The following is an 18885-nucleotide window of genomic DNA, read 5'->3' as shown; positions in this document are numbered from 1 at the left end:
GGTTTAAGAAGAAAAAAAAAGATGCTGAGTGGTGCAAGTGACGGAGAGGGCGCTTTCAATGAGCCTATGAGGAGGCAGAGAGCAAATGCAGTGAGTAGAGAAACCTAAAAGTCAAGTTCTTTTTTGGTAAAAGGCCCTGCAGATCAGGACGCACCTCAGCGGCTCATAAGAAATTATAAAACCTAAGGAATTAACTTCAGCAGAAATGCGCAGGTTAAACGACAACTAGGATTGCTTCAATTTAGGTTCGGGAGGTCTTATAAAAGGGGGGAAAAGTTGAAGAGCAAACAGTGAGCTGTGTGGGAGGAAGAATAAAAAAATGGTGGCAGGTTCAGTGTGAAGCTGGTGTGAGGTGTGACTGCTACAATCTGCAGAGTGTGTAAGAAGAGTCCAGTTTGGTGAACGTAACTTGAGCTCTTTTGTTTGCTGCTACTTATTGGGTAAGCGCTTTTATCGTTTTTTCTCTTTGAAATGTGGAATACTCTTAAAAAGTTTTCAGCGACACAGAATAAAAGCCAAGAACATATAAACTCAGAGTCAAGCTCTCTATGTGTGTTTTTAGTGTTTTAAAAATAGAAAGCAATTCACGATCCATCACTTTAAATCAGTGCAGATGAGAAATTTACAGTTTGCGCATTTTGGGTTGTTCAATTCAATTCATCTTTATGTCTATAGCACTTTTACAATGTAGGTTGTGTCAAAGCAGATTATCATAGAAGTTCTAGTAAATTCAAACTGTGTCAGTCCAGTTTAGTTGTCAGTCCAGTTAGTTAGAACTTGGATGATACGAATGACAATGTTTTTTTTAAAGAAGTCAATATTATTTATAAAAATTAGTTTAGTGCAAATTAGTTAGTAAATAAAAGCTATTATTTAGGTAAACTATATGTTTGCTGGCTTTTAGGGACTATTGGCATATTAATTATATAATGAAATTAAGGAGAATGGACAGTCCTATTTAATTTCTGTTGCAATTTCAAATGTGCTGTTTGCATCTGTTAATTTTCCTTTAAGATACATAACCTTAATAAATACACTGTAAAACATTACATGATCAACATGTTTTTAGGTTCATTTATCTCGTTTACCATATTTCAACTTAATTTTTCAAGTCATATGAGCTGTTTTAGGTCTGTTTAATTGAATGTTAAGTAAAATGACCTATATTGTTGATTTTAATGATTTATGGCAACCACAATTTATTTTAGTTACTGCATAGATTTTGGCATTTGGACATTTTAATTACAAACTGACTAATATGGTAATGTTTTATTGCTTTACTTGATTAGAATCAGAGGGTCAAGAGGTCTTTAACCACAAACGAAACCTTATTATCACATTGCCTTTCCTCCTACACACCAATTATAAACATTCTCTGACTTTAATTTCTAACCAGAAAAGTATTTCTGACCAAATTGACACATGAGAAAATATACGTTGCATATAAAGACGTGAATTACTTTATACAAATAACTGAGTAATTATATGCATAATAATGAGAATAGACTTGAAAAGTTGGTAGTGCTTTATAATAAGGTTTCATTAGTTAATCTCTTTACTGACATGAACATACAGTATTCCTGTTTGTAAATGAAAAAATAAAGCTGTTCATGTTAACTCACAGTGTATTAACTTATGTTATCAAGTATGCATTTGGATTTTAATGCATTATTAAATGTTGAAATGCTGCACAAGTATTGTTTATTATTAGTTCGTGTTAGTATGTTACTAATGAAACCTTATTGTAAAGTGTCATAATTTTTCTTAATCTCTACCATAAGTTAGTGTTGGGTGCTTAAGACAACTTTGGATGTATACTTAGTTTTATAAAACATAGGTATTTGTAGATTTTAGGGGTTTCTGGGTATTTCTCTATAGCTTGATAAACTTGGGGTTAAGAGAGGCCTAAAGCATACATAATGTGTCGTTTTTTTTCTTCATCTACTTCATCAAACTGCAAAATACAGGAAATCCGTTTCCTGGCACTGAATGCAACCACATACAGCCACACACTCTCATATATTAGAGGTGTGTAAAGCTTGCAAGGCAGGTGATGCTGAGTGAAAATTCGCATATTGAGAATCTGTCAAATTAAAACCAGCAAAACTTTCCATCTGAAATTACCACGTTTTTTTTACAAAATGATACAGAGAAAAAAAGAGCTTTATATCTGCTAACATTGATGTATGCTTTAGGGTAAAATCTTTTTTTTTTGTTTGTTTGTTGGCTGGTTGTTGTTGTTTTTTTGAGTGTTGTAACAATGTATTCAGCTTTTCTCTAATGCAAATAAACAGTGAACTGTACAAATTATCATTAATAAAATAAGAATTGATATATTGTGATGCTTATACAAAAAAGATTCGTAAAAAATATGTTAAAATCCACTCACGGGTGTTTCTTTAACTTTTGCACTTCTATATTCCAGATATGTATTAAAAGCAAAACATTTACAGTTTTATTTAGCATTAAATTCTTCGACTTTAACATGTTTACATCTTTTATATTCACTGCTTTTCAAATTCCTTGTTCATACTTTTTACACATTTTTAAACCACGACTTTCAGTTTTAAAACATGAAAATACATCAAAATGTGTTTTAAAACTAAAGTTTTTATCATGAAAAGCAGGTTTCAGATATTTCTAAAAAACAAATGTGTGAATAAAGAGAAATTGCTCACACTTTACAATAAGGTTTCATTAGTTGCTGTATTTACTAACATAAAACTAAGAATAAACATAGTACAGCATTTATAAATCATTCATAACTCAACATTTATTAATGTATAATTAAAATCCATAATTGTACTTACTTTTAATGTAAGTTAATGTACTTTGAGTTAGCAAACTAACAATTAATGGCTTTATTTACATTAACTAACATTAGCAAAGATAAATACTGTAATAAATGTATTGTTCATTGCTTGTTCACGTTATTAAATAACTAACTTATCATTAACTAATGTAACATTATTGTAGTTACCAAGAAATCAAAGTAACTAATTTATTGTTCATTTTAAAAAATATTACTAAATATTTGAATTTGTCCAAACTCAGTTGAGCTGCATATCTAGAGTGTGAAAGTGTTTAATTTTTGATGCACAAACTATGAAATCATCATTAATATAGTTTATTTATATGAAAAAAAAATTAAATGTAATTTTTTTATACATGCAATTGGATTTTGTTGGCAAACAAATTAAATGAATGAATTTATTTTCTGAAAGACTACGGGAATACATGACAGTGTATTTGACTACATGGAAGTGTATGTGACAAATAAAGGCCTTTGATTTTTTTATTTTATGTGTTTTGCATAAGTTTAATCAGTATTAAAAGCAAAACTGATACTATAACCAAACAATTTAAGATTATTGTGCAATCAGGAGTAACCCCAATGAATATTTATAACAAAAATATCACATGAAATCATAATTGACAGGAAAAAAAACAAGGAGGCCCTACAAAATATTACATTTGAATTATTATTAATATTATTAAAACATTATTTTTGCAGAACCTCATTTGAATTCATTTGTATTATTTTTCTTATCCTAAGCATATTAGGTGACCACATACGCTAACTAATAACTCTCGCATTTTCTAAACGTTAAGATGATTTTACGGGAAAACAAGATTGCATTAGTCATCATCATCATCATAAGACAGTGTAATATCCGGGAAGATAAAGTACTCTAGCTGCAGGAAAGTAGTGCAGGCTTTGAGTTATATTAAGAGATAAAAATGATAACAATTAATGCTTCACATAAAATAATGGTATAAAAGCTGTCATTCATGTGGTATTTTTTTTTTAAAGTTCATTTTTTTACCTTTTTAGATACAAAATATGTAGATTTAGGGAACAACATGGACACTTTAGGTACTAGGGCTTTCGCGATACCATTAATTCACGTTACGATACTATACCAGCTGAAGTATATTGATACCAAGTAGTATTGCGATACTGTAATTCATAACTCAAATCTATGAAATAAAGAAAATTGTCAGAAATACTATATTATATATGTTATTATAGGCTTACTTGAATTGAATTCATAATTCCCTTATTATTGAAAAAAGTATTTACACATCACTTCACCCCACCCAAATTATTTTGTAGATAACTGACCAACAAAAAATACATTAAAATAAAGATACAAATTATACAGAACAAAATTCATTACAAAAAGAGTATTTTTCCAACAAAATTATGCTATATGAAGTGGTCAAAATTGTTTCAATGTTTCCTGTTACTCTTTTGGGCTTTTCATCCATTGCTTTTTTGTTCATTCATTCTTATCAGGTAATAACCAAAGTAATTCAAAATTTCACTCTGTGAGTCGTTCTTTTTAAGAGATTGTTGCGGTTGTTGTAGCTACTAAATCCTATTGAGAGGAACAGAAATGAACTGATTTAGATGTGTGTTCGAACTAAAATGTCAGAATATGAGCAATAGGTTACCATAAATTCTACGCAGTTTTGCAACCTTAAAGAGCTCCACAGACTATTCAAATAAAATGGTCTATTGTTGCACAAACATGTGAGCATTTTTGTGACTTTTCCACATGCAACCTTATGTATTGTAAATAGACCGTTGATGACGATACTACCGTTTACAAACCACAGTGGCACCGCCAGTATTTTGGAGCCATAGTATCACGATACAACCATAGTACCGGTAAACCATGCAACCCTGTCAGGTACTAATATATATGTTTTTCTGGTCTGAATTGCCACTGTTGATATTTGAGTTAAACCAAATAATTCTGTATGTCCATATCTTATTTTTGGCACACGCTGAAATTTGAAGTATATTTAAAAAACAAAAATGAAGACTTTATCGCAAATAAATGTAACATTTTTAAACGACACCTTAATTTACTGTCTTTAACAAATATACAGAAGCTTTAAAAATAACTAAATGTTTGAAAAGTTTGATTTGTTGAATAAATATGGTTTTGTTTAACCCTGTACATTGTGGTTGATGTTTTTGTACTGTGTGTTGATTTATTTTTGTTATTAAGTTATTTTATTTTATATTATCATTATTTTAGGATACATTTTATGTCTTAATATTTGATTCATTTTATATTGGACATTTCTCAGTCTGTGAGAGCTTTTAGTGGAATTTCGTTTGTCCTATATCATTGTTTGTGGGAAAAAAAGTTTTAAACTGCTTTTGTACCTTTTTTCTGAGAAAAAGTGGAGTAAAGAAGGATTGTCTAGCCATTTTTTAAGTCATTCTAGTCACTGAAAGAAAGTGAAAACGAATTTAATGAAACACATTCTCGGATTCGTGACAGATTTCTCAGAGAAACACCCATCTCCCTTTTAAATCAATATATCAAACTTGAGATATGTTTTAAGATTAGTCGAAAACAAAACTAAAGCTATTATAACCAAACAATTTAAGCTAATTAAAGATACAGCTTTTACACCTTTATTTCTGAGAAAAAGTCGAGTAAACAAAGGGTTGTCTAGCCATTTTAAGCTGTTTCAGTCACTAACATTAAGAAACAAGTAAAGCACCTCAACAAATCCTCTCACTGTTGTTTCATTTGCATATTTTAAACAGGTCAGTTTCATAAAAACCAAAAGAAAATGAGTTCACTTGACATTTCATAAGCTGCTTCATCATTTATGCAAAATGATCCCATGCAGGTTTAGTCACACTAACCTAAAACCACAGACTCAGAAGAAGTTGAAGGGATGTTGTCGTCTGTTTGTTTTCTCAGTTATGGACTCCACTGAACTGCTGTCTTTGGTGGGCGGGCTTCTCCTGCTGTCAATCATCTTCGCGACCAGCCTTTGTACATATTGCTGGGGACATAAACAACCGAGTAAGTCCTCCAAACTTTGTGATAAAAAGAGTGTGAGCTTAATTTAAAATGAGTGCTGAAGAGGACGTTTTGTGGTGTGCTTCATTTCAATTAAATGTAAATACTCACCGTACAACGTTGGTTTCGACGCACAATTATGCTAATTATGACGGGACGTGGATTTATAACCATAATACAGCATTTAAAACGAAGCCAGGCTACAGTCAACAAACTTTTTGACAAAATAAACATTTCCCAATTCATGATTTAGTATTTTAAAGACTGAATGTGCGTCGTGTAACCTTCACCTTTAACTTAAGTTACATTACGTTAATTGCGCGGCACAACGCCAACGTCAGTTTTTTCGTCAACCTACCTTGATACGTTCTGCGCATGCTCAATTCGGAAATCCATTTAATGGAAGACGTTAAATGTTTGTTTATTTAATAAATATACATGTGTTTGAAAATGAGCAAGAGTTTTGTTTGATACATCTGTCAGCAGGACTTCCTAAAAAAAACTATTGAAATGCATGTAAACATACACTGCAGTCAAAATCACACTTGGGCTACACCACACTTCAGTGGTATTCATATCTGTATTCTGAAGGATTTACAGAAGATTTCAAAACCCTTCAGTAAAAACCTTTGATTCTATAGATATCTGATTTATGGAAAATATGCAAATTACATAGGTGACATACCAGGTCACATTTAGGTTTGGCATATTTAAAATGCCATATATGTAAAAAAAAAAACAATTAAACCATTGGAATAACAATGTTGTACAACAATGTATATGCAGGGTGCGAATTACAGGGGGGTTTGGGGGGGTCAGACCCCCCTAATTAAACACTTGATCCCTGAAGGTCATCAAAACAAGATGTATAGGGGGCCTGTCCTTTAACAGTTAAAAAAATAGTTTTCTCTGATTTGTATCTTAAATAATCATTAAAATAATAGATAACTTCAATATACATTTGACCACCCCTATGATGGTTCATACCATTGTGAATGCATGTTTGCGCCAGAAAAGTTTGAAACCAGCAAATCTAGAGCACCAGCACAGTGTAAGTGTTCACAAAACCTGTTTCTTAAAAAAAAGGATGCATGGTTTGTATTTTATTATAAACAGGCTCGCACATGGAAGTTAAACAGTAAATTAAAGTAATACTGTACGTGCAGTCTTTCACGATTATTCATTAATAGGAGCAGGAAAGCAAACCTGTGACCGTTTACTTAATATCATAGTAGTGTCATTGAGAACTACTCAACATTCCTCAAGTAAATTACATGTAATTAGATTAAATAAATAAATTTGGTTCATTGAGGCATATTACCGAGCATAACTGAAAAACTTGACCCCCAAGATCGTCAATGTATAGGCTTTATATATGTTCAAATATATAGCTATAATTTCATATATGGTTGTATTTGGACATATATGTATAATTGAATGTAATATATTTCAACATATATGTACATATTTGTGATTCCAACAGCCATTTTTTAAACATATGCATCCATGACATACACTCACCAGCCACTTTATTAGGTACACCTTACTAGTACCAGGTTGTACCCCCTTTTATCTTCAGAAGTGCCTTTATCCTTCGTGGCATAGATTCAACAAGGTACTGGAAATATTCCTCAGAGATTTTGGTCCATATTGACAAGACAGCATCATGCAGTTACAGCAGACTTGTCGGAGATTCACGTCATGGATGTGCAGCCCTTTCCACCACGTCCCAAAGGTGCTCTATTGGATTGAGCTCTGGAGACTGTGGAGGCCATTTGAGTACAGTGAACTCATTGCAGTTTGAACTGCAGCAGATCATCTTGACCATGTCTACATGCCTAAATGCATTGAGTTGCTGCCATGTGATTGGCTGATTAGAAATTTGCGATAACGAGCAGTTGGACAGGTGTACCTAATAAAGTGGCCGGTGAGTGCATATTACATATGTGAAATTCAAATTTGAATTTGCCGTATATGTAATTTGCATACATTCCCATATTTTAGATTATAGTATGTGATAGTATCAAAAACACTGCTAGAAATGTATTCAAATTAGCTCAAATTTCAAACAGATTATTTGCATATTCAGGTAATAAAGAATACACAATTTGTTTTTACAATTTTTCAATCAATATTCAGTCCATAGGGAAATATGAATAACTATTAGATATTTCTTTTACTCACCAGGGCATGTAAATATGTAGCTTTTGCCACAAAAATGCATTTAATAACAATCCACTGTATTAAAGCAGTTCATTTTTATTATATTATATTATATTATGTTATGTTATGTTATGTTATGTTATGTTATGTTATGCTATGCTATGCTATGCTATGTTATGTTATGTTATATTATATTATATTATATTATATTATAATATATTATGTTATATTATGTTATATTATGTTATATTATATTATATTATGTTATATTATATATTTTATTTATTTGTTTATTTATTTATTTATTTATTTTACAGCATCTATCCCTCAGAGGCCCAGTGACTACAGTTCAGAATACAACTCACAATCCTCAGCGTAAGAAATAATACTTAAGAAGCCAAACAATGTGTCAGCCACACTAATTGTATCAATCATAATTTCTCTAAATATATATACAGTAGTCAACATTTGAAGTGGATATCAAAGTTGGCCTAAAAATATTTTAAAAACCCATTCGTGTCTTAGCACAACTTGTTTGACCACTTCAAATGTTGACTACTGTATATGTGTTGTGTTTTGAAGTTGTATATGTGTGTGTTGGCTCAGCTTTTTGTCTCTTTTCATACAGATTTGGGTTACGGCATCCCCATTCGACATGTAAATAAACTGTCCTCTCATCTAACACACAACACATCTCTTTAGTTATTGTAAAAACTATACAGTGTTCAAATCCAAATGTACATAAACTGTGCTTGTCTCCTTTATTATTCAGATGCACCCCATCCGGATCACAGAATCACCGGCATACCTTACCCAATACACCCGTGAGTGTGCACTGACTTTACACTGTGCTTCATTAATAATTAAATCATTCATTTTATATTAATAATGATCTCTCTTTCCTCAGTTCACTGAGCTCTCCATCTATTACCATCACAAAAGTTCCCTCCTGTCCTCCTTCAGAAAGTGAGTCAATTACAGTCGTTTTTATTTGAGTGTCATTGTTGTTGTTGAGTCAACATTTTCAATTGAGTTTGAGTGTGCATATTGCCGGCAGCTAGCTCTCTGCAACTCTCACTCATTGAAGCTAAGCAGGGCTAGTCAGTACCTGGATTGGAGACCACATGGGAAAGCTAGGTTGCTGCCGGAAGTGGTGTTAGTGAGGACTGCAGGGGCGCTCAACCTGCGGCCTGTGTGGGTGCTAATGCCCCAGTATAGTAAAGGGGACTCTATACTGCTCAGTAAGCACCGTCTTTCGGATGAGACGAGGTCCCAACTATGGGACTTTATAACAACTGTGATCGTTAAAAATCCCATGATGTCTGTCAAAATAAGAAAGGGTTTAACCCTGGCAATCTGGCCAAATTTGCCCACTGGCCTCTGTCCATCATGGACTCCTAACCATCTCCATATCATAATTGTGGTCTGGCACAATATGGCTGCCGTCAAGTCATCCAGGTGGATGCTGCACACTGGTGGTGGATGAGGAGACCCCCCCCCCCCACCCCCCCAAAAATGTGTAAAGCGATTTGGGTGTCCAGAAAAGCGCTATATAATATACATATAAAGAAAAGCTATATATATATATTCATTCTTGTTGTTTTCATTTAGTGGTTTTAGTATTTTTAATGAAAACGCAAACCAAATTGTCTGAAAAAATAAAAGTAAGATAAATATTACTATATATTTTTCTTTTTTTTTTTTCATGAACTTTACACAAATATTTAGTCATCTCGAGGTGTGGTTTTGTCATTTTTATTATTTTTTTTCCTTTTCTTTAATGTTTTTATGTTCTTTGTTTTCTTTTTTGACTATATATTTCATTCTTTTTAAATTATTTCTAGTTGTTTTCGCTTTTTAAATGAAAATAAAAACAGAAAGGTTTGAATCGAGAGACAATCTGAAAAATAAAAGTAAAATAAGTTGTAGCTTTTCTGTTTTCACATTAACTTTAAAAGGTCCAAAGTAAATCCTCTTGATCCCAGCTTGTGTATATTGAATATTTGTCCATTGAACTTTGATGTGACCAAACATAAAAGAGTGCTGCTAATTCTATGTTTGCTGGAAGCTAAACATGTAATTGCATGTTCTTGGAAAAAAGAAGACAGGCCTGGTGTATCCCAGTGGATAAAGGAGATGAACTCTTGCCTTGCCTTGGAAAAGATAACCTATTTTTTGAAAAACAAAATTCATATATTTGGAAAATATTCTTTTTTGGTGAATCTAGATCAGGGGTGGGCAAACTCGGTCCTGGAGGGCCGGTGTCCTGCACAGTTTAGCTTCAACTCTAATCAAACACACCTGAACATGCTAATCAGTGTCTTCAAGATCACTAATTATCTATAAGCAGGTGTGTTTGATCAGAGTTGGAGCTAAACTGTGCAGGACACCGGCCCTCCAGGACCGAGTTTGCCCACCCCTGATCTAGATGGTGACTCTTTTCTTGAACTGACAGACATTGAAAGTATATAGATAAGATAAATATGTTATTTCTGTATTATTTAACGTTAATATTATTATTTATTTATTTTTCTTTCAAAGTGTGTTGAGTTATTTTGAATCTATATTATTCTTGCTATGTTTTTGTAATATTTCTTTTAATTTAATAATTTATTTTTTTTTTTTTTGACAAACTGAAAAAATTAAACCTTTGTCAATTTGTATGACAATGTTTAAAATAAAAATTGTTGTTCAAAAAATAAAAACTTTAAAAGGTCCTATTACATTAAAGTACAGTTTTTTAGATGTTGGTATTGTTGTTATTAATTTTTAAGATATCTATAAGCAAGTGTGCTCCAAAACATTAATAAAAATCACGTTTAGAAGACATAAAACCAATATAAACATGTAAAGCTTGTAGTTTGTCACTTCCACCCAAATGGATTAATGGTTTTATTCACGTCACCTCATATTTCAGTTACTCATCAAATCATAACCAATCAAATACTCTCTAGTATCTGACATGCCCCGCCCCTTTCAAGATGCTTTACAATTGTTTTTTATTTGATGCGCTTGAGCTCAGTCGCTCTCACTGGCAGAGCTGTGATTAAATGCAACGCTATTGGCTGATTTTAAAAAGGGGAGGAGCTACACTATGTACCATCCTCTTTTCGTGTTTTGGTTGAGATTTCGTCACACATCGAATAAAAATGCATATTTCAAAGCACTTCACAGGAGCTTTAATAAAATATTTAGTAATCTTGATTTGTGGTTTTGTCATTTTTATTCGTTTTATTTTCATTTTTTAACTGTTTATTCTGTTTTTTAATGTAATATATATATATATATTCAAGTAACAAAGCTCTTTTTATAGATTTAAATTAGTGTTACTTTGTAATATAATAACCCTTTTATAGTCATATTTGAGACAATAATAATATACTGTAAAGTCTAATGTAATTTACTGCTGCATTAATACAATCCATACGAAACAAAACTGGTTCGATAATAAAAGTTCTTTTATATTTTTGACTTTATTAAGCTTTTTTATATAATACTTTTTTATTACATTGCACCTTTATCATACCAAACAATATTACAGAATGCATAATAATAAAACGAACTAAAATGCTAGTCACGATACATATTTTTATTTATTATTATTATTTTTTTATATTATGTTTTATGTAAGCATGAGCCACACTTTATGTCTGAAATGTGCTATTAAAGCAAATCTCTCTCTCTCTCTCTCTCTCTCTCTCTCTCTCTCTCTCTCTCTTTTTCCTCTGCAGCTGAAAGTCAAGCCAGTTATGTGAATCAAAGTGGTAAGAAGCTAATTCAAACAGGTGGTTTACAAATACTTGGCTTAAACTGAAAGTCATGTTTGAGTAAAAACATGTTTGATTTTGAACAGATCCCTCTCCTCTAGAAAATGAAAATGAGCTGAATATACATCCTCCAAGTGACTACATGTAAGATCACACCTTCATTCATTCATTCATTCATTTTCCTTTGGCTTAGTCCCTTATTTATCACACCGAAATCTAGTGGCAACTATTCCAGCATATGTTTTACGCAGCGGATGCCCTTCCAGCCACAACCTAACCCTGGGAAACACCAATTAATTGTGTTGCAACCCTGTATTTTCTTTTCATTGCAAAAACTAAATCATTATGTATAGTCAATTGATGGAACAAATCTTTCTTTCCTCCAGAGTTGTTCTTCCAGATTCTCCCACCGCACAGTTGCAGGAACGCAGCCGAGCTTCATCCCAGAGCTCAGGTACAAAAGATCAACTGAAGAAGAGATAATGCAACCATAGAGGATGGCTTTTCATAACGTGTGCTTATGCTAAAGCGCATATAAACTAATATAAGTGATGTTAAACAGAGCAAGGAATTTTTCACAGTATTTCTAATGATATTTTTTCTTCTGGAGAAAGTCAGAATTCTTTTAGTTTAGTTTCATTTCAAAGTCAATATTATTACAAATGATTATTATCCAACGACTTGCCTATTTAGCCTATATTGAACCTAGTTAAGTCTTTAAATTGCACTTTAAGCAGAATACTAACTTGCAAAATAACCAGTGGTGTAAAGTAACAGTACAAATACTCAAATTACAGTAATTGAGTAGTTTTTCTCTGTAATTTTAATTTACTAAGTAGTTTTAAAAATGCGTACTTTTACTTTCCCTTGAGTACATTTTTAGTGCTGTATCGGTACATTTACTCTACTAATTTTCTTCAACCTGCAGTCACTACTTTATTATTTCTTGTCTATGAGGAAAAATTAGTCCTGTGATTCCTGACCAATCAAATCACATCATAATGACCTCAAGACATGGGCGATTTATAATTTCAGCAAACTGTGTGGAAGCATTAAAAGTGCCAAAAAAGATGTTGAAAATCTTTACATACATTGACCCAGAGACTGTTTAGATGGATGTCAGTGATGAGAAGATGACGGATGTTTACTGTGTGATGACCGAAATGGCTTTAAATACCCAATAGGCACAGGACGTCAACATGACGCCAGATTAACATTACACCCTAACGTTGTGGGGACATTTTGTTTGGAAATGAAGATCAGGTTGACGTCAGTGTCCAACATCCAACCTGAAATCAACCAAATATCAACGTCTAATTATGTTACAGCTTGACGTTGGATATTGATTGCCATACCTGATGAGTAGGCCCACACGGAATCTGCGCGCGCAGAATACCACAGATTTTCCTCAGATTTCCACAGATTTTTAGCCCATCATTAATTCTGGTTATTTACTTCAGTAAATGTGTGTGAATATATATTTATTCAGTTTTTTTTATTAATTTCAGTAATATTATTGACCAATATTAAAATGTTCATCTGATTTATGTACATTGCAGTTTGTAAAGTAATATTTTCTGTCTTTTAGTAGAGATATTATATGAGAGACTTGCTTTGTTTACCAAATAAATTGAATCTAATTGGATTAGCATTTTAAACATTAAATAAAAGTTAAAAAGATGTTATTTTTTTATTTCACACATTAAAGTTTTAGTTATGATACTCCCAAAATAATTCAGCAGAAATCCACAGATTTTTAGCAAAATTCTCTGCAGAAATAGCAAAAAACGTCCGCAGATTTCATCTGGCCCTACTGATGAGTAAATGTCAGTATTTGACGTCAATATGACGTTGGTTTAAGATGTTGGACTGTGGTCACTTTCTAATACAACCTAAAATCAACCAAATATCAACGTCCTTTAACGTCATTATTGGACATCAAAATAACGTTGTCCTTAGACACTGGCTAGACATTGAATTTTGGTCACCTGATGTCAGAACCTAAATCTAACCTAATTTTAACGTCTAATAATGTTGTGTGCACTACAGAATGTTACGTTTACACACACTTTCACAAATTAGATGTAAATGCATCAGCTTTTTGCAGCGTAATACTACTAACTAATCACTTCTCTTGAGTACTTTAAAAAGCTCTACTTTTTACTTATACTTTGAGTAATATTTACTACAGTTACTTTTACTCGCACTACATTTTTAGGCAAGTAATGGTACTTTCACTTGAGTATGATTTTTCAGTACTCATTCCAACGCTGAAAATAACTAGTAAAAAATGATGTGCTTTCATCATGGTGAAGACAGAAGAAATGAGTAAAACCTCTCTGCACAGTTTCACAAGAGGCCTAATAATGTTGTCTTCAATATATGAATAAACAGTTGAAGTGATGAATTTCTCTAACAGAGCTGTGTTCACTTAGGAGGAGACAATTATATCAACATAATTTCAAAAGACGGGAATGTATCTGTGGATACATTTGACTGTGATGACAACTCAGATATAGAATCAGGTATTGTTTGCTTAAAATAACTAACCTTGCCTTACACACACACTCATATATATATCATATCATAAATGAATCTTGTGAATATTGTGTTGTTTTTTTCAGAAGGTCAAGATTATGAAAACTTTCCAAAATCTGCAGAGCACTGTGGTAAATATATGTATTTATCTAGTATGTGTGTGTGTGTGGGTTTATTAACAGTACGGGGACTTTAAAGCTTTTTAACTCCTTGTTAGCAACTAAAATGATGATGAGGATGGTGATTTAACCTTAAATTCTCAAGTCAAATTTATTTAGGAACGGGCTGCTGAATTATTAGGAAATAATGCACACCAGAAGTGTTGCATTTTAGGATATGGCGAGTACTTTTTGGATTAAAAGGAAAAATATTTATAAACCCTATATATAAATAATCAGTCAATGAAAAAAAAAAGAATCAAGCTACACTCAAAATAAATAAATAAAAAATGGCTACTTGTTCAAACTAAATTAAAATGAGCTGAAACAACATGATTCTTGAGAATTTTTTTGGGACAACTTAATAGTTTTATGTTCAATGCACTTAATCGATTTGTGTTGGGACAACATGAAGAAATTGTGTGGACCACATTATTTTTAGTGCAGAACATGAGTAAATTACGTATTGTTTTCTGACAAATTCAACAGAATTAAATGTCTATGCTCAAAATAAGATCAAATGTCTGTCATTGTGCTACGAACTTTACTTTTAAGTCGTTTTTCTGAGCCCGTGGACAGATATTTATCATCATTTTAACCATACAAGAACATCACAAAAGTAAATGTTACTCTCGTATGAATTTCAAGAGTTCACACTTAGCTAATGATTGCTAATAAAGCTCGTTTGGCATGCTGTCCAAAGAGAGAGCTCTGGGCTCCCTCCTGTTAGCAGGGCGAGAGGGGAGTTTGAGCTCAGGTAGATCTCGATGAACTCCCCCTGGCTTATATCTGGCTAATGACTGATATAGGATGGCTGAGGAGAGGCATACTCGCTAAGAACTCGGCTATAGTATCAATTTGGTATGTTCAATTTACTTCGGTTGCGTATTTTTTGGACTGGAGAATGGAGAACAAACCGGAGAATCCGGGGAAAACCCTCTTGGGCACGGGGAAAACGAGCAAACTCCGCACAGAAAGGTCAATTGGTTTAGAAGGGACTTTAACCGGAGAAATTCTTGCTGGGAGGCAACAGTGCTAATCACTGGGCCACCGTGTCACCCATCTGGAAAGGAGGGGGAGTAGGGGTGGGGATTCTTCAAGACGAAGATATTAAAATAAGAAAACTCTGGTTATATTATATTATTTATAGTGAGTTAGGAATCATATGATTGGAGAATCAATCGTGAGCCGATGCAGGACCAGCTGAGAACAGTCATAAGCACGTGATCCTCTTAAAATGAGTTCATAATTAAACTTCACATATTACATTCAGAAAACATATTGATGTATAGCGTTCTCCTCAAATTATTAAAGTCTTCAGTTTATCTTCATAAAACCTGGAGTAACTCTGTGTAATCAAAGATATTTTTATATTTGCACAGGTCTGTCCCGTGAAAGTCTAAGCAGTGATGGAGGAGGCAGCGCTGAATATGTCAACACTGGAAATGTATGTCTCGGTGGGACGCAGCCTGATGACTGAATTCCAGTTCCAACTGGTTAGATTTTATTTCTTTATTAAATAAGTTTATAAGCTTATATGTCTAGTCAACTTATGAAAACCATACCAATTCAGCTTATAAGTGTAGCGTAATTTATTAAAGCAATGAGCCTCAAGCTGCCATGGTTTACAGTGAGATTATTATATTATTGTATACACACTTAGCTGATATAAATTCTGTAAAGCACGGCTTCTTGGGGCCTATTGCTTTAATGAAGTGGCTATTTTCATAGCGTAAGATTTTACTAAATAAAACAAACACACTTAAAAATGACTTTTGCTGCTTAAAGTCTTGTCACTTAACAGAAATAATGTACAGCATAGAATATAAAGTCATGGTGCAGTGGAAAAAGAGTTAATATTGTGTATGACTCCCGTGAGCTTGGAGGACTGCATCCATACATCTCTGCAATGACTCAACTTATAAATGAAGTCATCTGGAATGGCAAAGAATTGTTCTTACAGGACTCCCAGAGTTCATCAAGATTCTTTGGATTCATCTTCAATGCCTCCTCTATTTTACCCCAGACATACTCAATAATGTTCATGTCTGGTGACTGGGCTGGCCAATCCTGAAGCACCTTGACCTTTGCTTTCAGGAGCTTTGATGTGAAGGCCGAAGTATAAGTATAAGAATGCTATCCTGCTCAAGAGTTAGCCCTCCCCTGTGGTTTGTAATGTAATGGGCAGCACAAATGTCTTGATACTTCAGACATAATTAATTACACCCCATTTTGTAAATTAATTTCTTTTATCCATTATTGAATATTTTTATCAATTTTTCAGTGATTATAGGCAGTGTATTTTGCTGCATTTAAAAAAACAGATTTATTAAATAGTTATATTCATTAAAATAGTATTTAGATAATACAATTAAATTCAAGCAAAATATTGAAAAATTAAACCTACAAAATGAACTAAATTTTTTTTTCTTCTCTTGATTTGTCCTTTTTAAATTTGTATTTACTATTTTCCTATAATATATACATTTGGCTGTACTAGTTTTTGTACCATTATCTTAAGTTATTTTGTTAGGTAAGCCCCAGATTTGACTTCAGTACTGACTAATGTATATGCACAAATACATTGTAACAAATATATTGTATAGCTTACGATTAAAAACATGAATTAAAAAGATAGATTTGTGAGGGGTGTACTCATATGCTGAGAACTATATATGAGAATACTCGGCTGTTAGAAACCTCAAGCTGAGACCAAACTTGGTTCTGCAGCAGGACAATTATCCAAAGCAAACCAGCAAATCCACTTTTGAATGACTAAAGACAAAACAAAATGAAGATTTTGGATTGGCCTAGTCAAAGTCCTGATCTAAATCCAATTGAGATGTCGTGGCATGACCTTAAAAAGGTGGTTCATGCTCAAAACCCCTCCAATGTTGCTGAATTACCACAATTCTACAGAGATGAGTGGGCCATAATTCCTCCACTGCACTTTAGCAGAATCTTTGTGAGTTATCGGAAACTGCTTGATTGCAGTTGTTGCTGCTAAGGGTGGCACAACCAGTCATTAGGTTTAGAGGGGGAAAACACTTTTTCACACAGGGCTATGCTGTTTTGAATTTTGACAAATATATAAATTAAAAATAAAAACACATGAAAATAAATCAATAAATGAAACAAAATTTAATAAAAGTAAATAAAAATAATTCAATAAAAAAAATTATTCAATAAAAATAAATATAAAATTAAATCAATACAAAGGAAAAAATATACAAATTAAATAAAATCAATCAATATATAAATAACAATAAAATTCGATTAAATAAAATATAAATGAAATACATAAAAAAATTTAATAAATTCAATAAATAAAAAGATTAAATCAATACAAACAAATAATAAAAATAAATATATATTAAAATAAAATGAAATATAAATGAAGTAAATACAAATAAATAATTCAATCAATAAAATTCAATCATTTTTTTAAAGAAAATGTAAAAAAATTAATCGTTTAAAAATATATAATTTAATAAAAAAATTCAATAAATCTAAGAAAAATAAATATTAAATAAATTAAAGCAATATAAACAAATAAAAATATATAAATTAAATATAAATATACATGAAAATCAATAAATAACAAAATAAAAATTTATAAAATATAATAGTAAATAAAAATAAATAATTCAATAAATACAAATAAAAAATAATTAAAATACTAAAATTATATATATAAATTAAATAAAAATAAATACATATGAAAACAAATCAATAAATAAGACAAAATAAAAAAATATAAAGTAAATAAAAAACAAATAATTCAATAAATAAATAAATAAAAAAGAAAATCAATCAATATAATAAAAAACAAATATATAAATGAAATCAATTGGAGTAAATATAGTAATAAATTTAATATGTTAAAATAAATCAAAATGAACCTTTTTTTTTTTTTTTTTTTAAATATTGACTGATCATTTTAAATGCAGGGCTATGCCGTTTGTAATTTTGTTTACCCTTAATACTGGTGTTATCTTTTACCCAGGGTTTGCTTTTCATCAAGTGGCTTAGAGTGTCAAGAGTCCTGAAGATCCACCTGACTGACTGACACCTGGATATATAAAGTGAAAACAAAAGCACCGTCACTTCACAGAAAACTCCATATTTCACTTCCTCAATCCTTCTGACTAAATTGCTGACGATACCTGAGAATGTTTTATAGTTGTTGTTGTTTTTAAGATTTGCAGTTTACAGTGTACCACATCCAGTCTTCACTTCTAATAATAAGAGCACACGAGAAATGTTTGACTCCGCCATGTAAAATACAGCTTTTTATGCCATAAATGTAATTAAAGTTTGTTATTGGTTTGTAAATGAGGAAATAAACATTTTAATAATCCACACTCAGACTCTACACACTGACACTCTGTGTTTGAGCCTCTAATATGAACAAAAACTGCCATT

General features: G+C 31.9%; 1 protein-coding gene across 2 annotated transcripts; it reads left to right on the top strand.

The window, feature by feature from the left end:
* The first annotated feature begins 106 nt into the window (after window positions 1-106).
* On the top strand, window positions 107-18817 carry lat (linker for activation of T cells). 2 transcript variants are annotated; one of them, XM_056450245.1, is made up of 13 exons: window positions 107-440; window positions 5733-5837; window positions 8315-8372; window positions 8626-8654; window positions 8770-8821; window positions 8905-8963; window positions 11729-11761; window positions 11866-11908; window positions 12151-12218; window positions 14200-14289; window positions 14389-14433; window positions 15843-15956; window positions 18467-18817. In XM_056450245.1, the coding sequence occupies exons 2-12, from the start codon at window positions 5735-5737 to the stop codon at window positions 15938-15940; spliced, it is 678 nt and encodes a 225-aa protein (XP_056306220.1). In that variant the 5' UTR covers window positions 107-440; window positions 5733-5734; the 3' UTR covers window positions 15941-15956; window positions 18467-18817. The 2 variants fall into 2 exon arrangements, with proteins under 2 accessions (XP_056306220.1, XP_056306213.1); XM_056450238.1 differs by having other exon boundaries at window positions 108-440; window positions 11851-11908.
* The last annotated feature ends 68 nt before the right edge of the window (window positions 18818-18885 follow it).

This window comes from Danio aesculapii, chromosome 3 (genome assembly GCF_903798145.1).
Source record: "Danio aesculapii chromosome 3, fDanAes4.1, whole genome shotgun sequence".
Lineage (NCBI taxonomy): Eukaryota > Metazoa > Chordata > Actinopteri > Cypriniformes > Danionidae > Danio > Danio aesculapii.
The sequence above is the reverse complement of the archived record's forward strand: the minus strand, read 5'-3'. Positions and strand labels throughout refer to the sequence as shown.